The 12869-nt window shown below is 38.6% G+C and overlaps 1 protein-coding gene across 1 annotated transcript; it reads left to right on the top strand.

The window, feature by feature from the left end:
- Positions 1-637: 637 nt before the first annotated feature.
- Positions 638-8017, top strand: LOC141810936 (CMP-N-acetylneuraminate-beta-galactosamide-alpha-2,3-sialyltransferase 1-like). Its single transcript, XM_074698799.1, has 7 exons — positions 638-694; positions 2817-3077; positions 4539-4735; positions 4828-4995; positions 7161-7191; positions 7280-7402; positions 7850-8017. Exons 2-7 carry the CDS (start codon positions 2835-2837, stop codon positions 8015-8017), a joined length of 930 nt encoding a protein of 309 aa, XP_074554900.1. The 5' UTR covers positions 638-694; positions 2817-2834.
- Positions 8018-12869: the final 4852 nt, after the last annotated feature.

The following is a 12869-nucleotide window of genomic DNA, read 5'->3' on the forward strand; positions in this document are numbered from 1 at the left end:
CTGTAGACATGCAACAGGTAAATATGGCTGTATCACTTAGACAAACCACATGCAGAACTACGCAATTCAATCCAATTCAATCCAATTCAATCCACTCTATTTATGTAGCACATTTTAAAGTTTACCCAAATGCTGCACAGTAAAACTAAAGAAGAACATTAATCAAACAAACAAAATGAAATAAAAAAAAATGTAAATGCAAATAAGAGCCATAAAAACACAAGGTGTTAGGATCATAAAAGACAGAAAGGGAAGGAGGAAACTTTCATGCTGAATTCCAGTTTGGTGTTCGTCTTGTATTTTTTGTAGATGAACTACCCACACTGGATGCCAGTCAGCTCAGCCCATACAATGAGAAGCGGCCAGGCGAAACAGTAAACATGCCGAGCAATGGTTGACTGCAGCCAGGGCCACCTCAACCATGAATTTAGTTTGTTTTAAGAGGGTGAAACCAAAACACTCATATTAGTGTAAGTGTAAGCTCTGCTGAAAATTTTCCAGGGAACCTCTTTTACTGGTGCACAAAGGGTTAAACAGCTGAGGTTGATCAAAGTCTGTCATGCAAATGACAGTAAAACAGCAGCAGATGAGCCAGCCCATCTACATTTGCTCCACCTGCTGTGGATGTCTGGTAATCTTGCACACAATCATTAACCGTCACATCGCCTTACCAATCTGTTTTTTGTCTCTCCAGGTAAGAGGAAAAAATATTACAAATCTACAATAAATTGTATTTCTATTGACTTCTAAACATTTTTGATTTTCAGATGGTGCACAGTTTTTACAGAGAATTTATTGAGTGTGTTGAACTAAAACCTGGCAAAGAATTGGTTTTGTCTGATCTCTGACTCAGTCTTGCTGGCAAGTGTGGCGTCTGTTGACTTTTCTAAATTGTGGATCACTTTAAAATACATTTTATCAGTTGATATTATTCAGGAACAAGAAACCATGAAAAATAAATAAATAAAAAACAAAAAGGACATGTTCATAAATTAGAAAGAGGCCCTGTGCTATCTGATATTTAATTAAACAGTTAAGTAAAGCTAAAACTTAAAGAAATTTTATCTGAATTCAGCCTTCCTGTTGAGTCAAACGTTTTCCAATAAAATTAACAATTCCCATGTAAGGTATAGTGAATAAACCAAACAAAAATCTCTCATTTATGGTCTGTTTTCTTTCGGGCCATGTTCAGTGTATAAAACAGAATTAGGCCTGCAGCTGTTGATGAAATCCTTTCATTGGTTTTCTTTGTTGACCACAGCAAAGCCTGTCTCGTTACTTGTTTGATTTTGCTAAAAGCAAATACATGCTGCGATATATCTGTGAGGGTAGTAACTGCAGCTGCAGATTCAATTATGTGCTCTGGTATCTTTGAGTCCCCAAACCTTTCTCCTGTTTCATGTCGGTTTAAGATTCATTATTTTAGTAGTGTTATATGGACGCTTCTCTGGAACTTCCAAGGGTTAAAGTAACTGATTACATTTACTCAAGTTCCTGTAGTTGAATAGCTTTTTCTTTTTGTCTACTTATACTTTTCGAGTAGTTTTTAAAACTAGTATTTACTTCTCTTAAACATGATCACTTTTTATTTGTTGATTTCAATGTGCATGCATGTCTGCTGAGAGACTAGACCCCCGGTCAGAGACTTTCTCAGTCTTTTCAACTCTTTAATCTCACTCAGTCTGTTTCAGAGCTGGCGCATTAAAAGACAAACAAAAAAAATAATAAATAAAAAAAACAAACATTTTGGATCTTGGGTTGTCCTATGGATTGTATGTACAGTTGAAGTTGTGGCTCTCACTCTGTGTAATGCACTATGTTTACCTGTATGGACTGTAAAAAGCCTCTCCACTTTAAAAACTCTTCTAAAGACACGCTTGTTCGCTTTGGCTTTTGGCGAAGGATAGCCACTTTTATTGAGTCTTTTTATGTCTATATTGTTTTATTGTTTGTATTGTTTGTTTTCTGCCTTTTAATGGTAAAGCACTTAGGTAGGCCACCAGCCCTTTTAAATGTGCTTTATAAATAAAGCTGACATTGGCAATGACGTTATTTCAGTATTTATTGTTGGAAGTATTGTGCTGTAATACGTTGTACATGGCAATAGAAACTGAGGTAAAATAATTTAACAGAAGAAAGGGGACAAGCTGTCTATCAGCAGTGTGACTGCAGCTAGTTGGGCGACATCAGTCAGACAGTTATCAGAGGATTTATTGTAGAGGGGGAGAGGAAAATACTGTTTCTGCTAAAGTGCATGTGCTGGTTTTTTATGGGTGCTCCAGCTTCCTCCTAGGTTCCAGAAACATTATCACAAGGTTCAATGGTGATTCTAAATTGCTTGTTGGTGTGTTTGTGTGTGTGTGGAAGGTTGTCTGTGTCTGTGACAACCCTGTGATTGACTGACCTGTATATCTCCAGATAGACAGCCTCTCACCTTAAGACAGCTGTGATAAGCTCCAGCTGCCCCTGAACAGGACACCTGGTAGAAAATGAATGAATGAGTGAATTATATGATCTAACATTTTTGTGGGGGTCATTTTTTACTTAGATCTTTGTGCTTCACCTCGCCATACCCCCTGATTTAAAAACAAGCACTCAGCACTTTAAGAAGTTTTTTAAAAGAAATTTTACTTTTAACTCATTACATTTTCAAACTGGTAAACTTTGCCTCTACTTCAGTGAAGATTCAAAAAGTAAGTTGTACTTAAGGAAAACACTGTAGTACTCTCAGAATTACCACCATAATAAATGTTTTTTTTTGTTTGTTTTTTGCTGTAACATTTTGTAACTACAGATCTTCTCTGTTTTTCACACAGGGGCTTCATGATACCAAGATGCCTTTCTTACTGAGAAAACTAAAAACTGGATTTCTTTTTTACCAAGTATGTATCATTTCCATTGGTGGGCTGTCCCTGTACTCAATGTCGATGACCCTCCGCAGCTTTCAAATTGAGGAGTTCAGCGGTGAATGTCCGAAAGATGTTGATTCGTTGTTTGGCAAGATGATCAATGAGTCTCCGAAACCTTTCTTTTCAAGAATCGACACAGTGTCTGAGGAAGTTTTCAAGTGGTGGAAGGTAAACACAAACTTCTCATCAACAAAACCCATCTGTTTCTGATACACAGCTTTGAAGCCCACTGTCAATGAGGCAAAGAGAAAAGCCATAAGCCTCTCCATGGACAACTACAGGGTTCACACAAGTCAAGTTAGTTTCATATCCACAAGGGGCAACATAAACAGGAATTTTGGAATATTTAGTCCAATGTAGGATTTTGATGATTCAAAGGGTGCACATTTGGATGAACTTGACCCATAGTTTCATTGTTTTTTTCCCAGTCATCTTCTAATTTAATATATGTATATCAGACACAAAAGCAACAAAAAAGCTATTTAAGGGTTTTTCGTAAATCTATGGGCATGACCACAAACAACGACCAGGGTTAACAATTTTTGGGGGCCAGCATGCAAACGTTGATAATTCTCTTGTACAATGTTGGATCTGGACCAAAAAGGAAACATATTAACCTTCAATGTCACAACCTGAGTGCATCTATATGCTTTTTTTCCTACCTTGAACTATGGTACCCCCTACTGACAACAGGAAGTTACATATTTTTAATTTGTGATTAAAAAATTCTCCTTTTATCAACATAATAATTTCTATCATCCTCAAAAACGCCTTTCTGACCTTCAGAAAGTATCACTGAACAGGTCATTTCCTGTAGTTAAAGGGTGTATCTATGGCATTGCATCAAACTCTGGTGTCTCACCATGAGCTAAGAAGTTATGGTAGCTCATTTAAAAAAAAGGACCAACCTGCTTCAAATTTCACATACACGATCAAGGTTCACCTCTTAAGACATCTATAAGCTCAGTTCTCTGCCACTGCAGAAGCACTGCCCTCTGGAAATCCATAATCGTATCTTTCACATGCAGTCGCTATCTTACCAAATTTAAAACATGATCACTGATGGGTGCATGGAGGTGAGGGCCCCATATTTGCTGCTTGTGGCTTTAATTCAACTATTTTCATTTATTTATCCATTGGAACCAGACTGTAACCATGTTGATTTTGGGGTGGATTAAGTGGTTTTGAGTGTGTCTTAGGCAAGCAATGAGCTTAATCGAGGATTACATTTTCTCACACTTTAGCAAAGACTCCATATCTTTAGACTAAGGCTTGGTCATAAAGAACATTCTCCCTCCCTTGCTATGCTGTTATCAGTTTGAGTGAAACAAAAACAAACATTTCTTATTGCAGTGCACCGTGATCCTCCTCTCACACTGACACAGTCCTGGCAGATAAGAAAAAAATTCATGTGCTGCATAATTCTCACAGAGGTTAAATTTTAATAGATTTATGAAGCTGTGAGTGAAAGCGGAACTGCAATACACAAACCAAGCTGTAATCACTGATTTATGATCGACATACACAGTGACAGTATATAAAGCTGACTGAAGATAACTATTATGTCACCTGTAGTTCACTGATGTGGATGGGATTGATAATAACACATAATATTTTCCCTCCATTTAGCCCATACAGGGTTCGAAAGAGAACTTCACTTACTACAAGATGACAGTGGAAAAGACATTTCAGATGATCCCACCCACTCTGGAAGTTTTTAAACCCAGTACTGACAGCTGCAGGACTTGTGCCGTGGTGGGTAACTCTGGTCACTTGCTTGGATCACGCTACGGGCGTCTAATTGACTTTCATGATGTTGTGATAAGGTAATCCAACAATGCAGCATTCAATTCAAATATTTACCTTAAAAATGAGGTTTTATTGTTTTTCATAACTTATTTTCCCTTGTTTCATCTAGAATGAATAGAGGCATTACTAAAGGCTATGAAACGGATGTTGGGACAAAAACAACTCATCGAGTAATGTATCCGGAGAGTGCCACTCAGGTGGATAACACCACTCATCTTTTGTTTTTTCCATACAAAATACGGGATTATGAGTGGCTTCGTAAAGTCATGAATCCAGAGTGAGTTATATTTCAACATTATCTGTATACTTATTTGTCATTGAATGACCAGCAAGTGCACTATAAAGCAAGATTAATGGTTGAAGTAAAGTTGTTGGATGTCCTCACACGACATGAATGAGTACAGTAAGGGTGAAGCATTAAAGCTTTGCAGTCCCCTGAGGCTAAAGCTGCTTTCCACCAAGCAGTACGGGTCGGTTCAGTACGGTTTGGGACAGTTTGGGACAGTAAAGTCTCATCCCGTTTGCGTTTCCACAGCAAACTGTGCCCTCTCGTGGTAGGCGGAGTGTAAGCCCCATGCCGGAAGCCACACCTGTTAAACAATAGCGCGACGCCGTAGCAGCTTACCCCGCGATTAAATCCAACAAAGAAGAAAACGCGACACAGTAAACAAAGAGCACGGATGGAAGACATGCAGCATTTCATCCTCTCTGTGATTTTTATGTAACTCTCTGTTACAAAGTGCAATCAAGCTTTGTTTCAGAGAAGTCTGTGAGCCGCCAGGAGAAATGCAGCCGCTGTCGGGGTGAGTGACGATTCTTTTGACCAATCAACCGTCTGCTGTGTGTTGCTCCACCTCCCGAGAGCGGATCGGTTCAGTCTGGCACCCATACGAAAGGGTCCCAAAAAAGTGGGATGGCTCGTCTCGGTTTTTAGGGATCCGTCCCGGGATGAGTCTGTGGAAACGCTGCTAAAAGCGCACCGTACCGAGACGAACCGACCCGGACTGCTTGGTGGAAACGCGGCTTAAGTCAGTGCGGCAGTCAGGGCATAGACACCAAGTTCTGCTTCGACTGCTCCATTGTAAACTCTAATCCCCAGTCTTCATTCAAGCAAATCAATCAAATGTAAAACATCTGAAATGTAAACAACATACCACTCTTCACTGAAACACTGAAGGACAGCTGCCAAAGTTGCACATTGGTCCTGTTGGCAGCCAGCTAGCATGGCTTTATTGTCCTCATGTGATGAAAAGGGCAGTTAAGCTGTTGGGATCATGCTTTCAGTGTCATCGATCTTTGAGTGATGAAAAATTTGACTGGAAAATTAACAGTTTTTGAACATGTCTGTTGTGTTGTTTTAAGTGCATCATGTTGTGTTGAGCTGATTCAAAAAGCTTTTGATTTGTGCAAAAATTTACTTAAAGTGACTGTGAGGACCTTCTAAGTGATCTTGAAGCGTCCATTCTAGATATATGCCTGATTGTAATCCACAATTTAAAATGAGACTATCAGCCCCGTTATAGATTATTCCTAAATGCCACTTCTTAGCTTCCCAATTATAAAGAAAGCTAAACAGGAGAGTGATAGAGCACAAGCTAAAAGCTAAAACACAGGCACAACTGTTCATGATAATGTACATTCCAACCCACACACAGCATTTTCTGAAGTGGTCTGTTCAAACTTAAGAGTCTATCAGTGAAATGAAGAGTGAGTTTAAGTTGTTGGGAGTCACGTCATCACAAAAGTCTCTACCTTTACATGAAGTCTCAGGTGAAGGTCAATATTCCAGTTTCTGAAACATTTGTAACAACCCTTTTACTTGTGTGAGCAAACAGGGTTATTCCTATTTACATGGTATCTCACAGACGACATCTTGATGCATGGAGAACATCATCACGCAATGCACATCATTTTGGGTCACTGTATCCATAGCAACAGCAACAACAACAGCAGCAGCAGCACGGCAGACTTTCTGTACTCAAAAGACCAAGATTTATTGCGAAAGGATCAAAAATGAATGTTCCTGTGGATGGGGATGCCCTGGTAGCCATTTCCATGACTAAATACTCAGGGTAGAAAAAAGAATAACCCTAGGGTAATTTTCAGGTTTAGAAAAAAAAAAAGTTATATCTACATGGGCGTACCCAACCAGGTTATTGCTAATATTCTGGATATGAAAGGGTTAATGACTGCATATAACCTGTGTCCAACTCCAGGTGAAAAGGTGTCACTGCAATTCAAACAGATCATCTCTACAGTCTCTTTAAGAAAACAAATAATTGATCAACCTTTATTAAACTTTTAGCAGCCTCCTTTTACTTTTATTCACCCAGCAAGTACTTTGCAGGATTTATCAGTCTTTGTAATCTCTGAGGTGTTGCAATAGTAAACTTTTGATGATGAACTTTTAAACACTTTGATGCTTCATTTTCCCTCCTCCAGGAATGCTAACAAGAGAATAAGCCAGGGTGTGGTAAGTATTCTCAATGTAAACTGGTGTTGTGCATTTATTACAGAATTTATTTTTCAAGTGAAACTTAAAGTGTAACTCTGATTTGTAGAAGGTGACATACCTCAGTCCAGCCTTCATGAAATACGTTTATGATGTGTGGCTAGGCAAGAAGGGCGGGTACGGGTCCACTGGCTTCATGACTGTGATCCTCAGCTTGGTCATTTGTGATGAGGTAGGTTTAAAGGTGAACTGTTTTTGTATGCTTATGCAAATAAAAGAAATTAATGTTAGCTTGGCATCGATTAAAAAAAGCCATAGAGACAACTTAACAATTTAAACATATTGATAAACCAAAATATTTTATTTAATTTTTCATTTAAGGGTAACCTGTATCACTGCAACCTACTGTATATACTTTTGACAATTTGTTAATCTGCAATGCAGGGAAATATTATATGGTTAGTAACAGGGTGTGACAAAACCCTTTCTCTTACTTGCTCTGCTGCTGTTGCATGATTGGGGATCAGGATCCAATATAAAAAGGACATTTGGTTTGTGGAGAGCAGGCTCTAAAATCCACATCCCAACTTTTGGATAGAGATATGATCACTTCCTCAGCTGACTCACAAACAGATAACAATAACAATCAATGTAATCCTTTTTTTGTATGTTTTTCCAGGTCAATGTGTTTGGGTTTGGCGCAGACGGTGATGGAAACTGGAGTCATTACTTTGAAAAGTTCAGATTCAAAGGTCTAGGGACTGGACTTCATTCAGGAAAGCGTGAATACATGACTTATGAACACCTCCACGAGGCAAAGATAATAAGGTTTTTTAAAAAGCTGTGATTATTTTTGTCTTCAAACTGCATCAAGTTTTAAAGCTTGGGGAGAGTCAATGGGGGAAAGAGAGAGGTTTTGATAAATTATTTGAGATTTTTTTATTTGTGCAGCACATGAGTGAGTGCCTATATGTGAGACATTATTGACTTTCAGTTTTATGGCCTGATCAACTTTCTTCTTTTTCTTCTCTTTCTTCTTTTTCTTCTTCTTCTTTTTCTTTTTCTTCTTCACCCAGAAATTATGCAAACAACGGTTTATGCAGTGATAATACCTGGAATATGGGAATATGTCGCCCACGCGTAAACTAATGAGACATGTTTTTGCTCATTTGGCTGAAATGTCCCATTTATTTTCATTCAAGTAGATTTTGACATTGCAGTCTAGATTTTTTTTTAAAAAAATATTTTTAGTACATAAAGTGTGGCAAGGTATGGAGCTTCATTTGTTTGTTTGTTTTGCTAAATTTCTGTGACCATTATGGACTAAAATCTCAGTGGTGAATAAAAGAGTTGCTTTTCTTTATGTGACCAGCATCAGGCTGGCTATATAGACATTTTAGAGAATAGTTGGTGGTCCTGGATTGTCTGCTGCTCATTGTCAATTTGTTTTCTTGTTGTTCACCCTTGGAATCTGTTATCAGTGAAGTGGAAGATTGTAACACCAATAAAGTGTTCCAAAAGCCACAGTATACCTGTGCACCCTGAGCAAAGTGCATTTGTTCAAAAATGAAATGACTGTTGGTGGTAAATTGATGCAGTTTATGGAGCTGAAACTTTTAATGTATGCATGAACTGGAATTTGTGCTTTTTGAGCTCCGTGACACGAACTGTTGGTCTGTGAAATAAATTGATAATTTTAAACAACAACCCAAGGAAGTCACGTTAGGAGGAGGAGGTAATGATTTTGGGTTAGCCTGTCTGTTTGTTTGTCTGTGAATAAAATAACTCAAAAAGTAACAAACAGATCTTCAGGAAATTTTCAAAATAGGATAAGGAAGAAGTGATTAAATTTTGGAGGTGATCCAGAGCACCGTCTGGATCCTGGAGTTTGTTTTCATCATATGTGTATATAACTCCACAATAAATGGTCGGATTGCTTTGCAAAAAAATACAAGACAAGGTCATCATAATTTCTGACAGATGTAAAAGTATGATCCAGATCCTGGCAATACTCTGGAATATGAAATATGTACTGGGTCATCATAATTTTCAACACTGTCAGGTAACAAATTATTGTACAAACCTGCAACTAACACCAAATTGTAGCAGACAGTCGGCTGAAAGTGAGTATAACATTAAAGTAGGACTAAAGTGTTGTGTGACATTAACAATATGGTTGGCGAAGGTCTGCACTCTCTGAGTGCTTTTCTAGTTAAAAAAAAATATTCTGAACAAACAAAAGTGAAAGTAAAACTTAACTGAAAAGTTTAGTTGAGCTGAAATAGATTAATTATTCCAAACAAATACCTGAAGTGGCTGAAATAGCTTAAAAGTCTAAATTTAAAAAACTAAGACAGGGGTTAACACAAGACATCTTATTAGATCAACATAACTTCTGTTGGTGTTAAAATGACAAAATGTATTTTTTGATGTAACATCAAATTATGAAGCAGCCCTTTACATCACATTCATACATTGAAACAACAAGTAACATTTAACAGTGCACAGAACCATGACACAGTTTCTCGCTGTCACTGCCCTGCACCAGTCTGGGAAAGAGTGCTATTCTAGGGGTTGAATAGAACATGTCTTCACTGTTTGCTTTAAGACTGGTTAATTGAGAGCTGAACAAGAACAATAACCTACCTGACAGGAAATATTGTTAGCAGACTCAAATGTTGAGATTAATGGCAGATTATTGCCTTGGAAATTCTGATGGAGCTTAGCTAGCCACAATGTTTTCCGTTCTTCAGACAATTGTTTGCACTCCTCACCCTGACCCGCGATCTTTTTTGTAGTCAAAAGCAAATTAATTTTTTTTTTCACAGTCCAACCGATAAGTGCAGCAAAGAACACAGCAGTAATTTACTGTATAATGTGACAATGCCTCCAACATGGTCGAGCACAAGTTGATTACGTTACGTGAAAACACTATACTACACTCCCGTAGTCCAAACGAGATCTGATTAGAGCCACACAATTATGTTTCAGAAATAAAAAATCTCCCACCCCCATTTGCAGTCCCACAAGCGTGTATTTTAAATTTAGAATTCTAGTGACTTTAATAAAAAAAAAATTAAATAGTGATTCCAATACATGTCTCCTGATTCTCATTGAACCTCTAAATCCGTTTTGTGTCAACACATTTAACATGGGGCAATCCCTGGCCCGAGGGTTTGTTGAGACCATGTGCATATTTAACGGTCACATAAATTTATCTGGCCATCATGATCTGTTCTGCCACTGCCCCACTGGAAATATGCCCATTAAAATCCTCACACCAGACGACTGCACCTTCAAACTGCCCACTGATCACCTCCAGTTTGGCCACCTCCAACCTTTTGCAAGGGTTGTAACAATTTACAACCACCAGCTCTTTCCTTTCAGCCCACACTTTCACCACCACATATTCCTCTTCCCTCCCTGTGTCAATAATCCTATAGGTGATGTTCTCCTTTGCAAAAGCAACACACCCACCCCCTGTTCCCTGTGACCTATCCCTCCTCACTGCCACATAACTGTAATCTCCTTTAATATGGAGCTGAAACCTGTGCTAGTTTCATCTTCCTTTGGGATCCTGACTCCAGATAGATTCGTTGAACATCTTAAAGGAAACAAGCTCTAGTGATGAAGCTGTCCCCAGTCAAAGCCATTTCAAAAAGTCCAAAACCACTTAGGCAGGCAAAACCTCAGACCACTATGCTGTCTTGAGCATAAAGATGGTAGAGATCAACCAGTGATGGCATTTATATTCTGGTTAGCACTGGCAACTGTCTTACACTTGGTGTTGGTCCCATTTATTCTTCCACACCCTGAGGACTTTTGCCAAGTTTGAATTACTGTTGTGAACTCAACACCTATTGACACGTTCAGCCAAAGGTCTCCAGTTTACGGGGTCTCTTATCAAACTGTATCACCAGAGGCAGACAGAGACACATTCACAGTGGTAGAGCTGTTCTTATGTTCACAAGAAAGCTGTCTTGACCGTGGAGCACAGCAAACAGTAATGCTAACCACCTGTCCCAGGATGTCTTTGGTCTGGAGTTGATTTTAAGTACTGTAGTGGAACGGACTTTCAGTTGATCTTAGAGGCGTAACGAGATCTCCACACAACCGTGACACTGTCTCCTTCTCTGCCCTGCTCCAGTGTGGCACTAACAGGCAGGGGTTTTGTTTCAAGGTGTTCAGTTTAATTCTAGGGACTGAAAGGACACATCTTCACTGTTTGCTTTAAGACTGATCAAATGAGAGCTGTCATCTCCTAAAAACACAGTGTTGGGAAGGGTATGTTTGTTTTATTCAGCCTCTTTTTGTGGAACAGCCACCATGTTTTCACTAGGTTATGACAGCAATTCATTAGTAAACGGTGCTGTATATAATCCTGTTATGCATTGAACACAATCTGAATCCTGATACATGCCCTTATTCAAAAGGTGGTGACGCTACTTAAGTCAGTCAGACATAGCAACGTAATTTCAATGAAGTGGTGGAAAGACAAGCATCAGGAAAAGAAAAAAACAGATGTGTTTTCTTTGATGCTCATCTTTCTCCTGTAATTTTAAACAGAAGTCTTCTATGCATGTTTGTCATTAAACCTCCAGTTAAACACCAAACTATCAACCTCACTATACAGAAAATGTTAATTTGTTGGTGACCTGATTTAACAGATGGGAAAAAAATTGAGGGATGGATTCTCTCCTATTTAGAAAAGTAAACTGTCACCCATTATTTTAATTATTTTGTATTGAGTTCTCAGTTTTGAAAACATGTATTTCTATCAGAGGATGTAAGATTTGTTTATTTCTTCATTATAGCATCTCAAAAAGCTTTATAACATTTTTGGCTTGAGCAAGCTGTAGACATAGCCAGATTCTCTTCTCTGCTGTAGCACGCTTCAGAGAGTGAGCTTCGGCACGGTTACTTAATGCACGAGCACAAGCACGAGCACAAGCACGCGGACAGCGCGTGTGATCATTGACGTATGATCACCGCGAGCGCATCCTTCGACAATCATTTTAAATACAGTGGGGTTGTTAGGGGGGTGTTTCAGGCAAAAAACGACTCACCATAAGTCCAAAAGTCTTTAAAGTTGTAGCAGTGCTCTCTGTGTCTCATGTGCTGACTCTGATGAGATCGCGCTTCATGTAAACAGACGCTTCACGATGACGTAGGCAGGCCATGTGTGTGTGTGTGTGTGTGTGTGTGTGTGCGTGTGTGTGTGTGTGTGTGTGTGTGTGTGTGTGTGTGTGTGTGTGTGTGTGTGTGTGTGTGTGTGTGTGTGTGTGTGATACCCGCTGAAGTTTGGTTCATATAGTATGACCGCGCTCTTACATGAGACATAAAGTTAAAAGATAAAAGACCCTGCAATGACAGATAGAGAGAGAGATAAATATTGCCTCTTTCAGACGATTTTTTTCCAGTTTTATGTTGTGCTTGACATTAAATTATTTTTTCTTTACTAAAATATTTTTTTCAATATTTACCTATTGTAATGTTTTTCACTTCATACTTTCTTGTTTGTTACTGTTTCTCTGTAAATTCCCCACTGTGGAACAAATAAGCTGTCAATTGACCATAAAAGATTTCAAATCCAGAACAAAGTGGACTTAATTATGTATTCACTTTTTTTCAAAATCAAACTAAAGTACAGAACTTGAGGAAATGCATTTAGTTGTGTGAAGTTACCATGTACAAGATTA

Source organism: Halichoeres trimaculatus, unplaced genomic scaffold (genome assembly GCF_033239565.1).
Source record: "Halichoeres trimaculatus isolate MK-OKI-2021-1 unplaced genomic scaffold, fHalTri1.1 fHalTri1_scaffold_21, whole genome shotgun sequence".
Classification (NCBI taxonomy): Eukaryota; Metazoa; Chordata; class Actinopteri; order Labriformes; family Labridae; genus Halichoeres; species Halichoeres trimaculatus.

Coding starts and splice junctions, on each gene's coding strand:
- LOC141810936 (XM_074698799.1), top strand. CDS start 2,835: ATGCCTTTCTTACTGAGAAAACTAAAAACTGGATTTCTTTTTTACCAA. Junction 4,736..4,827: donor TTTCATGATGTTGTGATAAG/GTAATCCAACAA, acceptor TGTTTCATCTAG/AATGAATAGAGGCATTACTA. Junction 7,192..7,279: donor AGAGAATAAGCCAGGGTGTG/GTAAGTATTCTC, acceptor TCTGATTTGTAG/AAGGTGACATACCTCAGTCC.